General features: G+C 36.7%; 1 protein-coding gene across 5 annotated transcripts in view; it reads right to left on the reverse strand.

Moving 5' to 3' along the window:
- The window catches only part of ZNF236 (zinc finger protein 236), an 82791-nt gene that overhangs the window by 11265 nt on the left and 47179 nt on the right, over window positions 1–24347 (reverse strand). For 3 of the 5 annotated variants that reach the window (XM_026841692.1, XM_026841689.1, XM_026841690.1), the window contains exons 16-29: window positions 23977–24078; window positions 18979–19130; window positions 17705–17808; window positions 17459–17610; window positions 17132–17344; window positions 16428–16707; window positions 15915–16018; window positions 12762–13127; window positions 10703–10848; window positions 9204–9447; window positions 8568–8747; window positions 7149–7301; window positions 6388–6578; window positions 4615–4746 (exon numbers count right to left, since the gene is read on the reverse strand). In XM_026841692.1, the coding sequence (XP_026697493.1) occupies window positions 4615–4746; window positions 6388–6578; window positions 7149–7301; window positions 8568–8747; window positions 9204–9447; window positions 10703–10848; window positions 12762–13127; window positions 15915–16018; window positions 16428–16707; window positions 17132–17344; window positions 17459–17610; window positions 17705–17808; window positions 18979–19130; window positions 23977–24078 (2519 nt within the window). The remainder of the gene's footprint in view (window positions 1–4614; window positions 4747–6387; window positions 6579–7148; window positions 7302–8567; window positions 8748–9203; window positions 9448–10702; window positions 10849–12761; window positions 13128–15914; window positions 16019–16427; window positions 16708–17131; window positions 17345–17458; window positions 17611–17704; window positions 17809–18978; window positions 19131–23976; window positions 24079–24347) is intronic. The other 2 variants (XM_026841691.1, XM_026841693.1) reach the window with 2 other exon arrangements.

Here is a 24347-nt window from a genome sequence, read left to right on the forward strand (position 1 = left end):
AACACACATTACAGGGAATGACAGAAAACTAGTGTTACATCTTGGATGTTATTACAGTAGTGCTACTCAGACATAGTCACACTTTACAAGTGACTTTAATAAGACTTATGAAATGGCACCCTGATTTATAAGAAAATATAAATTGAATGACACAAAAAAATTTAATTTTAAATTCAGAAGAGTAAGAAAATATGTTCATAATAAATTTTAAAACACCCATTTTCAGAGAGTATTTAAACACAAAAATTGTTAAAAACTCGCACTCATAAGCATCTGCAAGTGTAAAAATCATATGCACAAGATGTTATTAGAAACAGAATAGTTCAAGTTGGATGGGATGGCTTGAGATTGTCTAGTCCAATGTCCCTCAAGCACACTCAGGGCCATATCCAGACATGTTTTGAACGTCACCAAGTATGGAGACTCTATAAGCTCTCTGGACAACTTCTTCCAGGGTTCAACCACCCTCACAGTGAAACAGGGTTTCTTTGTGATCAGATGGAATTATTTTAATTCGTGCCCATTACCTCTTGTCCTTTCACTGGGGGCTCTGTCTGCTTTACTTCCTCATATCGGGCACATATGGACATTGATAAAAAACCCCCAACCCAGAGCCTGCTCTCTTTTAAAATGAACAGTCACAGCTCTCTCAGCCTCTCCTTCTATGCTGGATGATCCAACTCCTTAATCATCTTTGTAGCCTTCTACCGCACTCACTCCTGTATATCCATGTCTTTCGTACTGGGGGCCCCAGGACCAGACACAGAACACCAGATGACGTGTTCTCACTGCCACTGAAGGGAGGATCAACCCTCTTGACCAGCTGGCAACGCTCTTCCTAATGCATCCCAGGATGCTGTGGCCGTCTTTGCCACATTGCTGGCTCATGGTCAACTAACTACCTGTCCACCAGTGCCCTCTCGTCCATCTTTGAAAAGCTGCCTTCCTGCTGCCCTCAGTGCGCACTAGTGCGTGGGGTCGTCCTTCTCCAGGGGACAGGACTTTGTAGGTCCCTTTGCTGATTGTGAGGTTCCTGTCAGTCCGGTTCTCCAGTCTGTTGAGGTCCCTCTGCATGGCAGCACACCCATGCAGTCAGTCTGTTAACTACTTCCAGTTTTCTATCACCTGTAAACCTGCTGAACATGCACTATATCATGAATATCACTTAATGAAGAATATCAGTTAACAGTACTAGCCCCAGTATTTGAATCTGGGGGTAACACCACTAATGACTGGCCTTGAGATGGACTTTGTTCCGTGGAACATCCCTTTTGAGACCAGCAGTTCAGCTAGTTTTCAATCCAACTCTGATCCATTTTGCTAACCCATACTTCATCAGCTTGCCTAATGAGTAAGTTACGGGAGACAACATCAGAAGCCTAACTGAAGTCAAGACAAACCACATCCACTGCTCCCCTCATCCACCAAGCCAGCTGGATCTCCTCATGGAAGGTTCTCAGGTCAATTAGGCATGATTTCCAATCCATAAATCCCTGCTGATTACTCCAAATAACTTTCTTGTCCTTCATGTGTTTGCAAATGCTTTCCAGGATTATTTACTCCATCACCTTCCCAGGGACTGAGGTGAAGGTGACTGACCTGTACTTCCCCAGGTTCTCCACCCTGCCCTTCTTGAAGGCAGGAGTAACTTTTGCTTTCCCCCAGTCCTCAGGAACCTCTTCCAATCACCCTCACCTTTCAAAGTTAACAGACAGGGGTCTCATGACAATATCAGCCAGCTCCCTTAGTACTCATGAGTGTATCTCATCACCAATGGATTTGTGTATGAACCTACTCTACTAAGAGCAAGTATTCAATGCTCCACTCGTTGGCACTGATCCTGGTGATCTGGGATTGCAGAAGACAAATCTTACCAATAAAAATGAAGCAAAGAGACACTCAGTACATTGGCCCTTTCCAAATCTCCTGTCATGAGGTCCTCTGCCCTAATCTGTAGCAAGCCAGCTCATCTTCCTTTTGCTGCTGATATTCTTGTAAAAGCCTGTCTTACGACATTTTATGTCCCTTTAAGCTCCAACCCCAGGTGGGCTTTACGTTACCCTAACTCATCCCTATCTCCTTGAATGATGTCTCTGTAGTCCTTCAAGGTCACTTGATCCTGCTTCCAATAATGCATGCTGCTTTTTTGTCTTAGTTTTGTCAGGAGCTTCTTGTTCCTTCACACTGATCTCCTGTCACCTCTGACTTCCTACACATTGGGACTGATGATTCTTGAGCTTGGAGGAGAACAACATTTAAAATCAACCAGCTCTCCTGGTCCTCCTTCTCTCCAGGTCCACTTACCATATGAATATTTCAAGCTGTACTGGGTTTGTAGAGCAGAGAAGCCCATGGCAAAGACCATGGTGGGACAGGCTGTCCCCTGCAGCCCATGGACGTCTATGGTGGAGAAGATACCCACCTGCAGTCAGGTAGGTGGATGCCTGAAGGAGGCTGTGACCATATGGGAAGCTCATGCTGGAGCAGGCTCCTGGTGGGACCTCTGGACCCATGGGGAGAGAACCCATGCTAGAGCAGGTTTGCCAGCAGGACTTGTGACCTAGTGGGGGACCCACGCTGGAACAGTCTGTTCTTGAAGGAATGCACCCCGTGGAAGGGACCCACGCTGGAGCAGAGGAAAAGTGTGAGGAGTCCTCCCCCTGAGGAGGGAGTGGCAGAAACAATGTGTGATGAACTGACTGCAGCCCCCACTCCCCATCCCCCTGCGCCACTCAGGGGAGAAGGTACAGGAATCAGGAGTAAAGTTGAGCCTGGGAAGAAGGGAGAGGTGGGAAGAAGATGTTTTAAGATTTAGTTTTTATTTCTCACTATCCTACTCTGCTTTGACTGGTAATAAATTAAATTAAGTTTCCCCAGGTGGAGTCCATTTTGCCTGTGAGGATAACTGATGAGTAAACTCTTCCTGTCCTTATCACAACCCATGAGCTTTTTCATTATATTTTCTCTCCCCTGTCCAGCTGAGGTGGTGAGTGATAGAGCAGCTTTGGTGGGCACTTGGCATCCAGCCAGGGTCAACCCACGACTTAAGTAGATCCCTGAACAGACCAAAGTCTGCTTTCCTGATGCCCAAGGTTGTGATCTTGCTGTTTGCCTTAAATTTCTTCCCTCAGGATACTGAGCTCCACAATCTCATGGTCACTGCAACAAAGTACGTCCCTGACCTTCACATTCCCAATCAGTTCTTCCTTGTTTGCAATTATCAGGCCCAGAACACCCCCTCCACTTGCTGACTTCTTAGTCATTTGTATCATGAGTTTATCATCAATGCACTCCAGACACTTCCTAGATTCCTTGTATCCTGCTTGTTGCCCTTCCAACAGATCTTCGGCAGGTTGAACCCATGTGGACCAGGGACTGCAAATCACAAATTTGTTTAGGTTGCAAAGGACCTCTTGAGATCATCTAGTCGAACTCGTCTACTCAAGAAGGGTCAGCTAGGGCAGGCTGCCAAGAACAAGGTGAAAGCCTCATCTTCTATTTCTTCCTGATCAGGCGATCTGTAGCAGATGGTTAGTATTCACAAATGTCACCCACGTTGGTCTGCTTGGCAACCCTTACCCATAAGGTCTCAGCTGGCTCACCATCCAGGCAGAGCTCCATGCATTCCCACTGCTGTCGTGCCAGTCTGTCCTTCATAAAGATCCTAATTCAGCCATGGCAGCGCTTCATTTGTGTGAGCTGTAGCACCTTCTCTCTCTGATTCCAATGAGATTGCAGTCCTGCAACTGCATGCAGACATCTAATTCCTCCTGTTCATTCCCCATGCTGCATGCATCAGTGTACAGGCACTTCGGAGAGACACTCAGTTGTGACAATTTTTCCAAGAACGGTGTTGAAGTTTCCTCTATTATATTGTTGTCTCAGCACCTTTACTGATATGAATACACTTAGGTGGGCACCCTCCCTTCAGTCCTTATTATTTTTGAGGATTCTCATGCCTGTTATCAGCCATGACTTGCCCACATCTTGTCCTTTGCTTGCCAGTCCAGTCCACCACTTCTTCACTTGACTGTGGGTCACCATCTGACTCATTTTTCCTATTTTAGAGCTTTCATTACCAGGTTGGTTGAAAACATTCATTTTGCCTTCAACAAGAGGAGTCTGAACTACTTTTTCTAATACTAATACTGTTACATATGTAAAAGTTTCTATTGAAATTCAGATACACAGGAAGTTGAAGGGATTTTGAAATGCATCACTAGTAAAGCAATTTGGTTACAAAAAGAGAATGGAAAAGGGGTAGCAATAGGTGTTATTTTTTTTTCCACAGCTCTCAACTTTGTCTACTTTTATTATCTAACTACAAATTTACTTGGAAATTTTTGGAGCAGTCTGTGTTGAGAGCAGGACTATGTAATTTGTAGAAAGAAACACAATATTAGTTGCATTTCTTTTTTTTATATGAAAAAGTGTTTTAACTCAAAACTTAAAACAGAGTCTGGGTGATTAGGAAGTCACAATGAACCTCTTCCCAATACTCTTATTTGGAAGTGATATCAGCATTCCTGCTTCAGGATACAGAGGAATCATTCCAGTATTTTGATAAAATAATGTCCTTTACCTACAAAAGATACAGAAATATATTGTATCTACCTGATATGTTATTTCATCAGAGTTTGCAGACGCTGAATGGGGTGTATGGCTCACCAGTATGACTTGCTGTGAGCCTGACCCACTTTGGCTAGCAAGACTGGAATCTGTGAGTATAGCAGGGAACTGCTGACCCTGTCGGGAGAAGAAAAAAAAAAAGAATAACTACATTTAAACAACTAACTGTAGATCTGTAAATTATTTTTACACCTCAAAAATACTTTATTTTTTCCTTGCAAAATACCATTCCAGAATCCTATCTGAACAAATGCCACTGTTTTCTCTTATCCTTTCATCTAAGTCTAACAATTTAAGGGTAACAACAACTGGAAGTCTGTAAGAGTAGAGATTCATTTCTGATTAATTTTTCCCAGCACTGCATCAACTGCTGAATGTTTGTCTTCCCTTTATCTCTCCAGCTGGTACTTTCCTTAACCCATATACTCTGCTTTCCTGTATAGTCTTCCCACAATATTTTCCTTTTTTAAAATTTTTTCATTAAATCTGATTTCAAACCACATAAAATCAAGGCACAAAATTACTACTTAAGATATAAGATTGCTAATATGATACTACTACTTCTATTTCTACGTTACTGCAAAAGACTTTTCAATTTCCCCAGGGGATAAAGTATCTTAATTTACTACCTGTCTATTCATCATGATTTCTATACCACAGACTGTGTTTTCATAGTGCCCAAAACAATGTTTTGTTTTTATTTATGCCTGCCTTAACATTAGGCACAGTGTCTTATTAATAAATACCAACACTCCCAAACGTATTAGCTTACATTATTACAAAGTCTGAAATGAAACAACAAGTTACTTTGTGATGCCAGAAATCACAAATGTGTCATAAATCCATTTAAGAAGTCTTTTCTTTCCCTCCCCACAGCAAAACTGCAGAGGGAAGCATATAGTCATCCTCATATACTTTGCTTCACCAGGTTTAAATCACACCATATGATAGACAATCTCATTCATATATATTTACTCATTGTAATTCAGGTCAAAAAGTAAGTAAAAATCAATCTAAGCTATTTAAGCTAAGAAAGTAGAAGAAACAGCCCAAGTTTTCAGATGTAAAATCTATGCTGAAATGCCAACGACACAATGACCCTTAATTTTCACTTTTCAGTCTTCTATAATTATTTGATTTTTTTCCTTCTCCCCACTCCATACATTTTATTTGCCAATACATTTCTGGATCTTGATGACACCACAAAAGTCTTAAATTATACTAAAAATTAATCTAATTCTAAAGCTACTAGGGAGATTATAGTCCATAAGCACTATTCTTATAAGATTTCTTATAATGCTACCTGTTATTAAAGTAGTCAATTTAGTTTAAATTCCATCCTTATTTGCTGCAAAAGAAACTGTTGCAATTGCTCCTCAACTCTCATGTTCACAAGGAGGAAAAGAAAAATTTACCGTAATAAACAAGTTTAGGAATACTAAGCTGTATTACTGAATAGTAATGATGAAGTACACAGTTTAGTTTATCACTAAAATTTGATCTCAAACATTTGAAACAGCAGAACCAATCTGTTCACTGAAAAAAAACACCCTGCAAAATTTACCTGTATTTCTGTTTAAATAGTTTATGCTTCTAGATGCCAGCGTGTACACAATTGACAGAAAGAGGGAAAGTTAACCAAATTTTCAGATACTATGTATTTATAGGACAAAATTATTTTCTAAGAAAAATCTCCAACTCCTGCCCTGTAAAACAGTAACATAAACGGATCTGTCAGTTCAGAAAAGCATTTCTTACCTGTGAAGTGATATTAAGTGTAACTGCATCAAGACCACCTGACAACATTCCCTGAGTATCAGCAAGAGTCAAGGTGACACTACCATCTCCTCCAACTCCTGATGAAGACATTACCAAATTCTGGGCAGAAACTGTAGATTGAGATATGGGTGTTGTTGAAGGAAGGTTTGTTCCACCTGTTGTACTAAGTTCTGAAAAAATGCAAAACAGTAAAAATAATAAACTGTTATACATAAACTCCCAGCTGTGAAGTTGTTTTAATTGAACTTAATTTCTCATTTGCTAGGCCTTTCTGTTTTGGAAGCAAATAAATTGGTGAAACAGCTGATCACATGTCAAAGTCAGAATCAGATGATAAAATTGGAAAAACTACATCTAAATGTAGCTTGATGGACATTATACTGCAAAGCAATAACTCTGTAAAACAGGACATGGGAAATGACTCATTGCTGAAAAGACACCTGAAGATTTTAGATATGTCTTCTTGTTTTCTTTTTTTTTTTTAGTATGTGGAGTAAAGTTCATTTAAATTGGCATAACAATTTAAAGCTAGTGAGAAAACACACAAAGCCATGCAGTTCCTGAATCATAATGTGTAAGATTATACTATTTTGTATTTAGTTACCTGTTCTAATATTTATTTATATAGTATTATAATTAATATATTATAAATAATATGTATATATATAAACAATACTTGTTCTAATAATATTTTAACAAAATGTTATTATTTTTAATTAGAAAAATCACTGTATGCATACCTGGAGCATTTAGTGAAGTGCCCTGAGAAAGAAGCTGGTCGTTGCTTATAGTTAATGTAGCACCTGAAGTCTGACTGTTGATGGTTGGCGCTGTCAGCCTTAAGCCATTATTCAGATCACTGCTTCCAGAATTATGCTGAATAAGATCTTGGCCTGAATAGAAATTAGTCCTGTTATAACTGGAAATGTCTCAATGTTATTCTGTTACTGTACTTAGAATTATAAACAAGTCATCATAAAATAATAAAAGGAGCAAATACAACCAAAATACAAATGTAATTTCTACACATGCAGATTTTTATGCAGAGGCTGGGCAAGTTTTTAATATAGTTGTGATTATGCATACCTAGATATTAACATATAGAGAAATACCTGAGATTATTAATATTTAGACAAATATTGAACTTACTTATCTAGATTCAAGGAACCAACTTTATGAAACTACAAAAATCTAGCAAAATAAAGGCTAATGGTTAAAAATGTGATTTTTTTTCACCCTACTATATGGATAATGAATTGCAATTAACCTGTCCTCTTTTGGAGAAACGTCATATGCTGTTACTTTTGTGGAACGGTCAACATAAAGAAACTGAAAACAGATTCTCTCAGTTGTTGGACACATACTCCATTTTTCTTAGATGAGTGAACATCCATTAACAAGCAGAAAAACAGAGGTGGGGGACCCTGACACCTTAACACAGACATTATTGTCATGACACATAAAAACACTGAACACGTTATAAAAAATGGAAAAAGAGATAAATTAATAAAGAAGAAAAAAGAAAGAGAAGACCACTAAATTTTATACTGAATCAATCAAATAAATGCTATGATACAAAATATAAACTGTCTTTGGGGAAATAGGAAGATATTTATATTGTATATAGGATCAGTCTATTAGAGGCAGTAAGAAAGTCAGTCTAATTTATTCAGAGACTTGAAGTATTAATTACTTATTATAAAGACTGTATACCTCAAAGAATGATCAGAATATCTATTAGAACACTGTTCCACAGGCATTTAAAGAAAACTAGATTATAAAAGCTCATCACCAGTGCCTGCCCTGCTTGTTCCCGTCCCAGTACTACCCAGGAGTTGAACTGCCCCAAGTGAAGGGGTAGGTACAGCAAGGAAATAAGAACTGGTTATATGGGCTTTGCCACTGAGATAAACATCTGCTGACTCAAGGCTATGAATAAACAGGGAACCAACCTAACATGACTCCTCAAAGCAAATGTATTTGGTTCTCAAAAGCAGATTCGTGGAATATCTTTTAAAGCTGATGAATATAGAAAATACAACCTTGGGAAAGCTGTGGGCTGTGAAAATACCCTCAAAATGCTACTGTAATATTAACTTAGAAATGCTACTTTATAAAATGGAGATCTGGTACCATTAAAGATCATTAAAAGTACCAACCAGATATTGTAAGAGTGATTTCTTGAGGACTTCCTGATGAGCTTGTAGTAGTAGAACCTGAAGCATGAGCTAGAACTTGACTCAAACTGGAATTATTTATAGTCAACATTATCTCATGTTGTCCATTTGAAGATGATACCATACCCTGTGAAGTCATGACCTGAGAGATGTCCTGTGTACCTAAATATAAGTAGAACAAAAAAAATTCATGAAGATCCTTTCTTTATAATAGACACAGCTTTTTAAAGCAATTAATACATTATTTTCTGAACTACTATAAAAGATGTAGCCACAGTATGATGCTAGAACTTCTACTCTAAAGAAACAATTATTTTCATATCAAATTTACTCTTCTGCAGGTTAAGACCTTCAGAACAAAGATTTTCTATTTTTCTAAAAACTATAAACGTTCTTCAATATTTTCTGAAAAAATATATTTAAAAAGGTTACACAAAGTTCTATTATATTAAAAAATGGTAACACAAAGTTGTAAAATTCGCTGAAGATGCTGTATGCACATTTTATTAAATGAGGTATTTGATGAGGGGGGCTGGGGGCAGGATTTTCTCACTGTGGGTAGTAGCATAACTAAAACTAAGAAATTCAAAGCACAATACAATTACTGACACTGCTTACCGCTAGCGTTGGTTGTCAACACAGATTCTTGATCAGATAAGGAACCTATTGTCATATTAGCAGATGATGTTACTGTGGGCTGCAAAGACAAGCCTGATATAGGCTGAATAACTACATTAGCTGGCACTGCATTTTCTGTTGCCTGGAGGGAGGGATTCTGTGGAGCCATATTGGGATCTCCAGTTAGCTGCTGAGCAAGTAAATTGCTCTGCTGTAACGTCTGCTGTAGAATACTTGGATCGATCTGAAAAGCAAGTGATCAGTCTGAAGTGAACAAATGCAGATTATGGGAATATTTTTAACATAAGAATTCATATTCATTGCCCATGTATATATAAAATGTATATAAATGTATATAAAATATTTACACTTTATAATTAACAATTTTGAACTTAAATTTAAAGTGTCTGTATATAGCCAGTCTCCAAAGTCACTAAGTAAGCAGTCTATTAAGCTTCACCTGTAGATTTGTCCCTCACTTCCCTCAGCAAAATGTTTGGGAACCCATGATTGTAGTTATATATGAGCATTCTGGGCACCACCTACCCATGCTGTACTATCCTACTGTTGCATGTAGTGCTTATCACTATCTTCAGGTCTTTGAAAGTGAAAAGGCATGGAGCAGAGAGAATACTGATATCAGAAATTATCTTTTTTTTTCAGCTCCTAGGGCTCATTAAGGTCCCAGTTCACAGTCAAACAGCTGTTCTTGAGACTTAAAAGACAGACATTTTACTCTTTAGAGATGATTGGTGATTGAGGAAAACAAAACTAAACTATAGCTTTCTTTGTTTTACCCAAAAACTTCTTGAGTAAAGAACCTCTGAGCAGCCCAATGCAACTCTGAAGACGTCCCTTCCCTGACTGTGGGGTTGGACCTGGTGACCTCCAGAGGTCTCCTCCAACCTCAGTAGTTCTATGAAACTAATCAAACACAACCAAGACAATGAAAATCATTCTTTTACATAATTTCAAATACAAATTTTTATCGTATTTTTATTTTTTTATCTCACCTTTTTTTGTCATGCATTTTACACGCTCAATGGGAATTTAAGTTGTGAATCCAAATATTAGAAGCTTGCCAAATAACACAGGTGTCTTATGTTAAGGAAAATAACATTCTGTGCAATAATTTGGGTTTATTTCTAAAGAGGGGCTTGTTATGGGGGGGATGGGTGGGGAGCCTAAAATGCTTTTGGAGTAAAAAGACAAAATGTAATTAAAAGAAAAAAAACTCATATTTTAAAGCAATCTGTAAAAATCCTAGAGGGGTGAAAAACCCTGAAAAGTTGAAAAAGAAAGAAACCAAACCAGAAAAAACAAACAAACAAACCACTGTATGGCTATTCTTCAAGTCTTCTAACTTATATAGCATGGCACTGCTGTATGCCTCACTTGACTCAAGGGATCTCTTTAAGAATTATCTATGCTTCTTAAACTTCCTTCAGCCCTTAAAGTGGGTCTATAAAATTAAAAGGAAGAAACTGTGAGCAACCTACCTGTAATGTTATGTTGTTAATACTGGTGGCATCTATTCCAGAAATTTGAACATTTTGTCCAACCAGATTGGCAGCAAGTTGTAACTGTATTCCTTCAAGAGTGGCCAAGCTACCATCTGTCAAGGACACAGTTAAGTCACCTCCAGCTACCAAAGAAAACAGTTATATTATAATGTTTTTCTTTATCATTACTGACTGCCTCTTTTAGCCTACTTTTATAAATTAAATCAATACAAAAGCTATACACACACACACACACACAATTTATGCCAAGAAAAGTAATTTTAAGTAGATGATTGCCTATTTTAAAGCTTCATAAACTCTATGTAATTTAAGGATTATAATTAGCATCTTACAAAACAATAACCACTCCAGAGTAGCTTTAGAAACCTGGAGAAATTTGTATAAATTTCCTTGAAGAGTGTGCCATGTGTAAATACTAGAAGCACTCACACATGCTATGTATATTCTGATTCTGAACATACACATGAAAGATACTGCCACATTTTTGCACAGCACAAACAAGAAGGTATCAAAGTTCATCCTATGTACTCAGATGGGTGGAAATAAAGGTATATTAGCATTTGAATTCCAAAAATCTTTAGAACTTAGAAAGCTCCTCATTTCAAAAGCTGAATAGACCATCTCTACATCTTGAGGCACTATAAGGGAAAAGTCACTTTGTGTTTGACGTACCTTCTCCAAACAACTTCAGGATGATCAACCAGTTTCCTTTGGTTGATGCTTCAAAAACATCTATATAATCTTCCCCTCTCCAAAATCCTTTAGTATAATAAATCTGCTTTACAATGCACCCAAGAAATACCTGCTCAGGGCAAAACCCATACCACTGATCTTGATTTAAGAAGGTTCCCACCCCTTTCTAGGACATCTGAATATGCTAAAGGCTCCTCCTTACTGGCTTCACTCAAAAATCCGAGCAAACATCAGACGGTTTTTAATCACAAATTTATCAATAACTGTGCCTGTCAAACAACATTTACCAGTATCTTCCAAACAACCAACAGTTTATTGGGTTTAGACAACAGGTTAGGTCAAATCAGATATGCTGGAATGGCTACAGTTAAATACAAGACTGATACATTACTGTGAATGTGCAGGCATACCTTCAAAAATCACAGACATGTACTGAAAAAGTGCCAAACAAAATCAAAGTCTCCCTTTCAGACGTGTCAGACAGACAGTCCAAGACCGGTAATTTAAGTAGTAAATTTATCAGTACCAGGGAACACTTCCAGACACCTGAACACTATTTGCCTCTCAAAACCATCCCTCTCCCAACTTTGACTAAGGACAGCTAGCACTTAAACAAACAATTCCTGAATGCAATTTAGAAATTAGCGAGAATCATTCTCAAATGGTCATTTTCTTGCCACATGAAGCATGTGGAGTATACTGTGCCAGTTGGCCTCAAAGAACAGTCTGTGGCACATTTAATGAGCTAATGCAGCTGTAGTCACTGTCAATTGTTAAGACTTCATATCCTAGGTGTTTAATTACTTAACATACACGCTGACAGTAGCAGTCTTTTGTATCGCTAAAGTGTTTTCTGGTTGGTTTCTTGGGGGTGTTTTATTTTAGACTATTAACTACACACATACAGCAGAGCATGTGCACTGAAAACACAGTCTTCATTATTCATGTAAATAGTGTAGACAAACTCTTCTTTGCAAAGTACGTCTTATGGAATGGAAAGCTTACAAAATAACTGGTTTGCTTCTCTCTTTTTTAAGAGAGGGCAACAGAGTATTACCAAAAAGAATGCAAGTACTCCATCTACTTGTTATCCGTATTTTCTTCTTTTCTGCAGTGTAACGCCACAGCAGAACTGAAGAGATCTTTCTAGGTGAATTGCATACATGTTCCCCTTCATTCTTAAATAAATTTCCATTTATGTCACCACCATGCATTGAATCATGAATTCAGTACAACTCTTACCTGTTTGGAAGTAGTGTTTGGCATAATTTTCTGAAACTAATAAAAAGCAAAGTTCAGCACTTGATCTCAACACCACCACCAAAAAGCCATCCATCTTTACCTGACACTGAAGCAGGCAGGATAGCCTGGCCCACAAGTCCTTGCTGAAGTAAATTTTGATCAAACTGACTCGTCAAAACGGAGTTATTCATGATGAAAACATTAGGATCTGTTGAGGATGAATTAAGAAGACTGACTGGTTGTAGTCCCTCAGCTGAAGTACGGGCAACAGGCTTCCTAACTTTTTTTGTCTCTGGTTTGTAATGACACTGTATGTGGGTTTTTCTGCGCCCTGAAGTACGAAACCGTAAATCACAGTGTGGACATTTAAAGGGCTTTGCTCCTGTATGCAGACGCATGTGGACTTTTAGACTCCCTTTTGTAGAAAAAGAATTACTGCATACATGACAACTGAAGAGCTTCTGGCCTGGAAAAGTTTCAAAAACAGAAAGATAAGTGATAAAATCTCTAAAAATCAACAGCATTGTACCAACAATTTAAAAAAATACAGATTCTAAACTAATTTGAACAAAATAAATTTGAAGTAACTAGCCTTTTTCTTTGTAATTTTGGCTGTTTTTCAAATGAATTAAGAATCTCAGTGAAGGGTATCTTAATTTTTTCCTTTTTCTAAAACTCAGTATGCTGTTAAAACTTGATGACAAATCTTACTTGGTCACATTGATGCCTCTGTCCTCCTCATCATCTCACCTTCCTGACTAATGAAGCTGTTTCAACTACACAGCTCATAAAAGTGGAGAATTAAGTTTAATCTCGACCTCTTCAGCATTTGGATTCTCCTTATTTAACCACATATTTCCATTTTAATTCCAGCAGCTTTATTCTTCAGTTTTAGACTCTGCCTCAATACTGACTAGTATCAATGGATTACAAATAGGAAATTAATAAAATTCATAAGCAAGATAATATTCTAAAACAAAATACCAATCATGTCAAAGTAATCTAGAAATACATAAATCTGGTCTATACACATACAGGCCTCTTTCTCTGCTCTCATATTAGATTGCACAACATTTGAAAAAAATCCTTGGTCTCAAGTGGAATTTTTAATGTACTACAAATAACAGCAATTAACTATAGAGTTCATTTCATTAACCATATACACAATTGTACAATTGCGCAGGGACATCTTCAACTACATCAGGTTGCTCAAAGCCCCGTCCAACCTGGCCTTGAACACTGCCAGGGAGGGAGCAGACACAACCTCTCTGGGCAACCTGCTCCAGTGTTTCACCACCCCCACAAGAAAGATTTTCTTCCTTATGTCTAATCTAAATCTACCCTCTTACAGTTTAAAGCCGTTACCCCTCGTCCTATCCCTACACTCCCTGAGAGAGTCCCTTCCCACCTTTCCTGTAGGCCCCCTTTAAGTACTGGAAGGCTACATAAGGTCTCCCAGGAGCCTTCTCTAGGCTGAACAACCCCAACTCTCTCAGCCTGTCCTCTTAAGGGAGATGCTCCAGACTCCTGATCATCTTCATGGCCTCTGGACCCACTCAAGCAGGTCCGTGTCTTTCTTACACTGAGGGCCCCAGAGCTGGACACAGCACTGAAGGTGAGATCTAACAAGAGCAGAACAGAGGGGGAAAATCACCTCCCTTGACCTACTGGCCACACTTCCCTTGATGCAGCCCAAAACAGAGTTGGCTTTTTGGGCTGAGTGCACATTGCTGGCTCAGTTTTCATCCACTAATACCCCCAAGTCCTTCTCCACAGGCCTGCTCTCAATCCACTGTCCTTTCACTAAAAATAGTTATAAAAATGAAAACAAAAGGTAGTATTATATAGACAAATTTTCATAAGACTGGAAGTCAGCAAGGGAGTTCTTTAAGCACCCAAGGACCCAAGTTGGTCAATACTGTAATACAGATAATGTGGAAGAGGGGATGAACAACAGGTTGGAAAAATCTGTTAAAATTACACAGTTCTGTTACAAAGTTTTGGTTTATATTATTAAAAAGTGTAAAATCATCAAAAGTTTGTAAAAAGAAAGATGAAGAACAATTTCTCATTGTTTCTCAAACAAAAGAACGAGTGGGCTTAGGAACAAAATCATCAGATGGCACACTGAAAACCGAATTTGCAACAGGAAATTTATTGCTACTGGATGAACTGAAGGGCATTTATTTTTACCCATTTTTTCTGGGTTCAAAAAACAACTGGATAAAACTAATGTAAAATATTCTATTAAAGGTAGTGAGCAAAAAGATACAATCTCTAGTTCAGTGTCCCACAACTTGCAAACTTCTTGAACCTGGAGGAACATCATCAAATCTCTACTTTGTTCTCCTCATTATCCTTAGCATCTGCTACTGTCTGAGACAAGATACTAATCTACATAGATCTGGTGTAACACAAGAGCGTAGTATTTCTTACTAAACAGCAGTAGAAAGTACAAATACACTGAATTGGAATGGGAGCTTCCATCATCAAACTAATTATATAATTACAGCATTAAAAGCATTCTTTTTTTTTTTTTCCACGTTTGAAAAAGCTTATAACGCACCTTTGCAAAACTGTAGCCAGTTTTAAAAATTATTTAATTTAGGACGGGGTTTAGTACAGAAGTTCAGTGGTAAGAAGAAGAAAGTAAGTATGAAAGATGTAAAGAGGTTTTTCTTGCATTTACACAAAACTGGGGTTGAAAAATACTACTATTAAAATCCCTCAGGAATACAAAGAAACTACTGTAGAAACCTAAATATTAGAGAAATTAGGTTTATATTCAACTTCCATGATTCAAATAGCTGAACGGTCAAATTTTTTGTACTCTTGTTTTTCTTTTTAACTGTCAGCACAAACATTAACTTTTTTTTTCTTTAACTTAATTTTATAAAATCCTCCAACTTCACCCTCTTGCTCAGGAAAATCATTTAGCATTGAAATGCTACAGCAGATCTGAAATTAAAATATTAGATACACACATAGTTTTTCCATGAGCTAAGACTATGACTGCTTTACAAGCCTACTAATACATAGCAGGCTGTAATAATATGGTTTATTCGAAATACCATATCATTCGATGATGCCATAAGTACCAAATTTCACTTCGCACTGTCATTCAAAAGTAGAGATTTGATGATGTTCCTCCAGATCATAGTGAAACATGCCATTCCTTGAAAAATCTGTAGTTAAAACAGCCATTCAAGAAAGCAACTAGTTTCTAAACAAAGACATTAAAAATCTTACTGACCTGTGTGTGTTTTAACATGACAATCCAGAGTGGATTTTACAGTGAAACTTTTTCCACATTCTTCACACTTATACGGCTTCTCTCCAGTATGGATACGAACATGCCTAATATTTCCAGAATACATGTATACGTGAATTTCTACTTTTATGTCCGTAGAAATATTTATGCTGTATCTTAATAATTTTAGAATTAATTGCATACTTATATTAATATTAAACAGAACTAGTAAAACTGATTTTTACATGTTTTTAATATGCAAGTCCTATAGCAAGAAAAAAAAATTCTAAAACTTCATAATGATCATTTTAATGCTGCTAGAAAAGAAATATGAAAAGGCTGGTTTAGTCATATTCAGAATATATAACATTTTGACACATATTTTTAAACCATACTGAAAAGAGTAACGTATGTAAGTATGAGTCAAACTTTAGCTTAGGCATAAAAATGTTATATGAAACTGTTACTGCTAAGTTTTTGGAAACTGAAAATACGCAAAACACTTCTATTCCTTACCTGACTAAATCACTGGGTTTTTTAAAGCTTTTGGGGCAATAACTACAACAGTTGGCATATTTGGGCTCTGCTTCCAGTTCTGCTTGCTTATCTTTGATTTCACTAATTCTGTCTTTCTCTGCAGCAGATTGGACAAGAACTTTTTCTGAGACAGTAGCACTTTCTCGAGGTCTAATCTTTGCCAGTTCTGCTGTTTCTTCTTCTGTGAAAGTTATGACACCAGGACGAGATTTTCTGGAAGTTCTCTCAGAGTTTTCATCATCGTCTTCAACACATGCAACTATTTTAAAAAAACCCAAAACAAAAAAAAACCACATCTGCTCAGTTTAATCGGTCAGCTGAAATTACAAAAATAGCTACTCATGTCTATACTTCTTTTAAATAAAGCTGGATTTATAATTCTTATTTTTACAATAATTAAATATAGGTATACGTAATTTAGGACAAAAATTGTTCTACTTCAGTGACACACTAAAATAACTATGTAACATACAATACCTTAAATATACTGGACAGACCCCTCGAAAATTGGTTTCTTTAAACAATTCAGATAACAGAGCAACATCAGTGGCTCTTGACATTAGAGACTGTTCATGCTGAAAGGCTAATTTGTAACATTACTGTTATAGCATTCATGTAATCCACTGAAACATCTGTACTTCTTATGGAGTAAGGACTGTAAGAGTAAAAATGAAATAATTTACCTCCCCCTCCTGCTTCTGTAGCTGCTGCTACAGCTGAGGAGACTGCCTGATGTTTTTTCATATGTTTTTTGCAGTGAACAGTTGTTCGAAAGCTTTCATCACAGAATGGGCACTTGTAAGGCTTCATGCTCATGTGAGTTGCCATGTGCCTGGTAAGGCTGCCATTAGTTGTGAAGGAGGTATTGCAAATGCTACAGCTGAATGCTTTAACTCCTTAAAGTAACAGAAACAAATAAGTAGCAAGCCATTTGTTTAAGTTTAGTTATGAGGACATTTACAAAACCCAAATGTGAGTTAAGATAACATAGAGCTGGTATACTCTGTTACCTGTATGAGTCTTTTCATGTGACTTAAGAACTCCTGAGGAAACAAAGCCACGGCCACAGAGCTGGCATTTATAAGGTTTCTCACCAGTATGTGATCGTACATGTTGTTTCAAATGGCTGGATTTCTTAAAGCCCTTGTTGCAATATTCACATCTATTAGAAGAAAATTGTTTTCATTAATTGCATGTAATTACGAGCCATAAAAGATTCAGGAAATTCTGCAACAGAACCTAAAAGCATAACAAACCTATACGAACGCCTGCTTTGATCTTCATTATCCTCAAGAAAATGAGGCCGTTGGGTATGCAATTCAAGTTCTTGTGACGACTGATCTTGGATCAAGCGAGTAGTCTAGAAATCAAAGCCTCAAGTAAATTTCAATAAACAATACTGAAATAAAATCACACAAACAGGCAAGAGAAAATTACAGCATTTACAGTCAACACAAGTAATCAAATATATGCTTTCAAAAATTTCCGAGAAGAAATTAAGAGTGTAATACAATACCTCACTCTTTCATAGTGAGAAGAAAAGCAGCAAAATGTGTACCTGCTGAATGGGAATACACAACGTGGTGCACTTACACCTCCCTGTGAATCTTGTGAATCTTGTGACAAAAACATGTCTAAAGTCTTGTAGATTTTTCTGGTGTTTGAGGGGTTAAATTTAACACTAACTCAACTATGTCAAACAGTATGAGCCCCACACTGACTAGCAAAATGCACAGTGGTGCTTGACAGACTTCACTACTTTCTGAACAGATTTTTCCTCTAAGCAAAAACCACCACAGAATAATCCTTGAGAATGACAGCATGTTTTAAGATCTGAAGACAAGAAAACTCCAAAGCCTGTAGGCTGAAACTACTCAAACTCTTCCAATCCTAAAACCCACCTCAGTTCTCTGACTGACATTTGCCCTTTGCAAACACGCATGAAGGGACAATAATTCATGCAGCTCATTATGGTAGACACATTACTACCGATGGTCTTCATTCTAAGTACTGATACCACCATAAAAAGTTATATTTAAACTGTCAGCAATTGAGATCTTTTACAAATTTGACCAGATGAGAAACACAAAAGAACATCATACATTACAATATGCAATCTCCATGAATGATCATGACACATTTGTAATGTCATTTTTATTGCTTGATCAGATCTGTATCTATAGAAATTGAAAAAATAAGGACAGAATATAGTGCAATAATGTATAACTATTTTATAACATTAGGTACTTTTCTTTGGTTTAGACTTACAATCCAACCTTACAGCACTATATTATTTTTTAAGCCTAGAGCATCAAAACTTACAATTTTTTTTTCCCCCCAGAAACATGTAGCCAGGTCACTTACCCTCCCCTTGCCCTTTTATTTTCCAGTTGTTAAACACAAACATGCAAGAAAAAAAAAATAATGACATTTTTCTGACTTCTCAGTCCACCTAATCACCAATAAAATAGTTCAAAGAAACTCAGCACTGAACACAGAATCATTATCTCTGCCTTCTAGCAGTACTTACTACGTTAATAGTGTCTGTACTTGGAACCTGAAGAAGGGCTGGTGGATGGTAACTTGTTGAAAGAGCCTGAGATTCAAGTGTGCTTGAATCCTGCAGCTGCTGTACAGCTGGAAATTGAGTCTGTTGATTGTAGCTGTCATTCACTGCAAAACCTGCCGAAAATTGAACAGTCACAAACATGGAAAGTGCACTGAAATGGGACTTTGAATAACACCACACTATTTTGAAGACTATCTTCAAAAGAGATTAAGTAGTATTACCATATAGTAATACTCATTTTATACTCTTCACTGTTGAAAACCAAAATACACAAATGTTTCTGGCATCTAGGTAACATGCATAATAGGGTTACTTACCATTAGCTGGAATTCTATTGGAAAATCTCCTCCACAGAAAAACACTGTTTGAAGTTTCTTCAGGGTGCCACAATTACCTTAGAGCCATTGAAATTTTGAATTTCTTGTATGTAAGCATGCATGTGTCAAACAGGTTGACCCATCTCCCTTTATCCACGTTGGTACCACGCTCCCTTAACTACACTGGAAGCCGATCACAAGGATGCAAAGCTCAGTGGGGAGGATGGCGGGTGAGTGGAGGAGATGACCCAATAGGAGAACTCCAGTTTCTGATAAAGTAACCCCATTTTCTCCTACTTTGGATCTCCTCCACATATTCCCACTCTTTAGATAATAGTAAAGTAGAGCCTCTCAAAGGCAAACTGCAAAGTAAAAAATAAACATATTTTTATTCACATTTCCAGTATAAAGACCTGCAATTTGTATTCAGTTTTGTTCTTCTGAAATATCAGATCTCAATCACCTCCTTTTCTAAATGAATGAATGAAATGATAGAATCAGTGATTCAGAGCCAGGGAAGTATAGCTCATTGCAGGGTTTTTTAATGCTATTAGAGATGTCCTTTTATCAACTCCTCTAAGCCCTAATACTTCTAACAGGAAAAAAAAAATTTAAAAATCAATGTTATTTGGAAAAAAAAATGAAACCACAAGTATCAGTAATTAAGGTAAGGACAGCAATTTTACTATTTCCGTGCAGTTTGCCTTTAGTGGACAAAAAGGGTGAAGATTATGAAAACAGGGTAGAAACAAATCCACATCAGATGTTCACAGCATCAAAGGCCAAAAAGCAATGCTTAAAGAATGTCTTGAATTACATTATATCAAAAACTGGGATGCGTTAAGTTTAAGTAGAAATTTTCCTAAAGACACTTTTCACAGTAGAAGAATACTGTTAGCCATATAGGAAAAAAAAAAAAAATCTACTTGTATGCTATTTCTTACAGCACAGAATGAAAACTAACAAATGCAAACAAATCTTGAAAGCTTCATTAGTCAGGTTGTAATTTATCAACAAACCTAATGCTGCAACTTGTATATTAATTTCTCTCCTAGAACTACCAAGATTACAAGAAAAAAAGATTCAACAACTTGAACTTGCACCTCAATTACTCTTAGTGAAATGAGTAATAAGTAGCCTGAAGAACAGCGATGCAAAGCTTTATGGTGGTAAGAGGGCTGCTAATTCAAATACATTTTAAAAGCACCTTTATGGAAAAATGGTATTCTGACTACACTTGATGAGAACATAAAAAATCAAGCCTCAAGAAACTGAAGCAAAAGTGATGTCACTTCCATACCCTACATAAAAAAAAAAAAAAAAAAAAAAGGAAATGACTATTAAATGTACAAAGAAACAGCTATCTAAAAGAACTGAAACTTTCTTTAATTGAAAAGTAATTTTTACTAGCTAAGAACAGGAAAAGAAATTATTGTACCATGACCTATTTCACTTCACAGCTTTAATAAAAACAAGTATCGACATGCTGAAAAATTTCCCAGGATCATGCCACAAAGTGCTCAGGAAGAACAGTTCTGAATTTAGAGATATTTTGGGACAAACTGAAGAAAGAAATACGACTTCTGAAAGTAGTTCTGGAATAAATGTAAACCAATGCCATAACAAGACTATACATGATGCAAATCCATTTTGATCAATACCTAGTATGAAGGTAAATTTCTACTCAAAATTTTAGAAAGATCTGACAATTTTGAGCATGCTAAAGACATTTGCTAACACCATACTATTTCTACAGAACAGTATTAAAAAAAAACCCACAACACCAAACACCAGAGACCAGACATTCAGTCTGAGAAAGAGACAGAATTAAATTCCAGAACACATTTTCTACTTGTTTTCATCATTATATATTGTTTTCCACAAGCTTCTACTTAATCTTCAAAGAACAGAGAGCATCTTAAGCTCTGTATAATAAGGAGAGTCTCTTATTACTTACTACTCTTAAACTGTCATTAGATTTTGTGTTATTTCAGTACAAGTAATCATTTGCATTGCTTGTGGTTTTTTGGCTTTAGGACATAACCTATTCTCTTCTAGCTTATCAAAACATACTGAAAAAAACAGAGGACTCTGGAAATCGGTTTACTAGTGAAAAGATGTCTGACACATGAGAATGAGAAAACAACAGTATGATAGTTCATAGCAAATACAGTATTTTAGCTTAGACAAAACTTGAAGTCTTTACTGACAGATCATTTGAATTCTAACATTACAAACACATCTACATGCACATGTGGATCTCAGTAGGGGTCAGTGCCTAGCAATTAAATGTTCTGCAGGTTTGCTTCCTAGGTAACTTTTGGAACCAGATGAACAGTACTGACTGGAATCAATGTGTAAGTAGGTACTGAAAGAATTGGAATTCCGAGTCTTGAGAATTCTCAGGAAAGCAAAACAGCAGTCTGGTAGCAAGGCCATATTTGCATGGGCTACAGAATAACAGTATTTGGACTTTTTTCAAGATCACTCTCCTATCACCACTAATTGAATTATTAACATTCAACCATGCTTACAGGAAGACTTTAAAGGAAGAAAAGGTATATGAATCTACATGAAAACACATTTCATGACAGATGATATTAAATAACCAAAGACATTTTCTGATAAAAGATCCATTCGGTTGTTCTGATCACCCTAAAAAGTCTTGAAATGAAGACGCCTGAATATGTAAACTACAAAGAATGCTGAAGTCCTTTTTCTCAGTCTTCAAATCTAGCTCAGAAGAATAACAGATTATGATACAGCAGTACCCTCGTAAGATCTGCACTTCTTTACACGTCTGAACATATCAAGAAGAAAATCTATCTGAACCAACCAAAAATTCTGTGGAAGTATTACAAACAAACCTGAAAGAATAAACAAAGTTCTGATAAGGCCTGTGAAGACCTAGAGATCAGCCTCTTCTGTCTGAAATGCAAAGATTTCCTTCTTTTCTTAAAAAAAGGAAAAAGAAAAATAAAAAAACCTATCAAAGATTTTTTTTAAAACTCCTACATTGTTTTATTAATAAACACTGAGCCAAAATATTTTAACATTACAGTCTATGAATATCAAAGATAAAAAAGACATAGTGTTTTAGGCTTGAATGTTTTGCCTAGCTGATAGGAAAAAGAAATTAGGAGCATGAAGCACAGATGCAGACATAGGGAGAGGGTCGACCAATTTAACGCATGCATCCGCGCAAATGCTTACCTACCTGAAATTCAAAAATTTTGAAGGGCTCCAGGATCTTCAAGGAAACTTCAAAGAGTTGGGAATCTGTGGATGAGATTCCAAGTAGAATAGGAGACATCTTATACAAATGAGACTTTTAAAAAACCACACTACAGTTCTCATTCTCTGTACCAATTCTATAATGTACCGATGATCAGCCTAGATTTCTGATGATGAAAGAATTGTTTTGTGAGATCTACAAGGGTCTCCCTCCGCCCCAAGAAATCACTCAGCATTCAATATTTATTTAATGGAGAAGATACACATACATAGAAACAGAAGTCTAAATAAGACAACAAAATGAGGTTTACTATTGGATTTTCAAATTCAAAGGAGCTGTAAAAATCCAAACAAAAAGCACCACCACTTTTGAGAGTAACACAGAGTGAAAGATTGCACTTTTTTTTCTGTAGTCTCTTTTCATTCATTTGGAAAACTGTAAAAGGTAACCAATGAAAATAATCCACAGGGTTTTAACAGAATCTGCTTCAAACTTGTTTAATAAAGGCGGAGCCTTTAGGCTTTTTTCTCAGTTACACAGAAAGCAGCACAACCTAGAGAATTAAAATCAGCAACAAATTATACTATTTCGTGTCATGCAACTTAGCACAGTCAATTACGTTTTTACAAAAGGCACTATACAATTAAACAGGGAATGAAATTAAGAACAGAGGAGTTTAAGCATATGGAATACTGGTTACAATTACTGGTTACAAGTTATATAAATATGAAGCTATTTGGTGAAGTCAGAAACAAGGAGGAAGAGATCACCTGGTTAGCCAGTGAGGTCCGCTTCCCAGCCAAAACATATGAAAACCCCTTGAACATACACCCCTTCCCTGCCCGCCCCCTTCCCCCACCACTCCCCACTTTCCCCCCCCAAAAAAAACCCAAGACAACAAAACTGCTAGTTTCACATCAAGCAACAAATTCCAGCAGTGAAAAGCAAACTGCTGCAGTTAGGTAAAAATATGATTTTTACATTATTACATTTTGCATTGTCTTTTTGTCATAATGAATCCCAACAGCTACTCAGTCAAATTTTAGGCCATGATTCTGTTCATCTCAGGTTATGAGCGCCTATATTATATTTGAGGGGAAAGTTGTATAAACTGCCTACTGCCACAGCAATTTCAAACACAATCAAGGAAAGAATATGAAATGCCTGACTATAAACTCCATACTGTAATGACTAAACATTGGCTCATAAAAGCACAATTCATTTATATTTTAAGTATTGAAAATATTCTACCAAATATAGTTTCAAAATAGTAATTTAATAAAGTTTTTGCAAGCTCTCTGCATTGCAGTTACTTTGACTGTGGATGCCCACTTTTGAAATGCTTTATGACAGCTATGCTGTAAAACCAGATTTATAAAAATGACTTTAAAAACCTTTATTACTAACCTTGTGATAAGCCCTGTTGATCAAATGGCTGCTGTGTTATAGCTTGCTGTTCAAATTGAGTGATATTTTCCTGTAAAGCATGCTGAGATGTCACAAATCTATCTGAAATGGGGAAAGGAAGAGGAGAAAAACAAAAACAAAAGAAAAACAGGAGAAGATATAATTAACTGGATAATTCAGTTGTTCCTAAACCCCTACATTTTACAGTCATCTGAATTTTACTGCATTAAAAATAAATTATTATTTTTAATTTAAAAAGTATTACCTGAATAGGTTATTTAAACTTTTGCTTTTCATAGGCTTTATTTACATTTCTCTGAAGTACTTGCTAACTCATCACGAAAAGACGAAATAAGCAAAACCAAAATACT

Source organism: Athene cunicularia (assembly GCF_003259725.1).
Source record: "Athene cunicularia isolate RWA chromosome 2 unlocalized genomic scaffold, athCun1 chr2_part1, whole genome shotgun sequence".
In the NCBI taxonomy this organism is placed as follows: domain Eukaryota; kingdom Metazoa; phylum Chordata; class Aves; order Strigiformes; family Strigidae; genus Athene; species Athene cunicularia.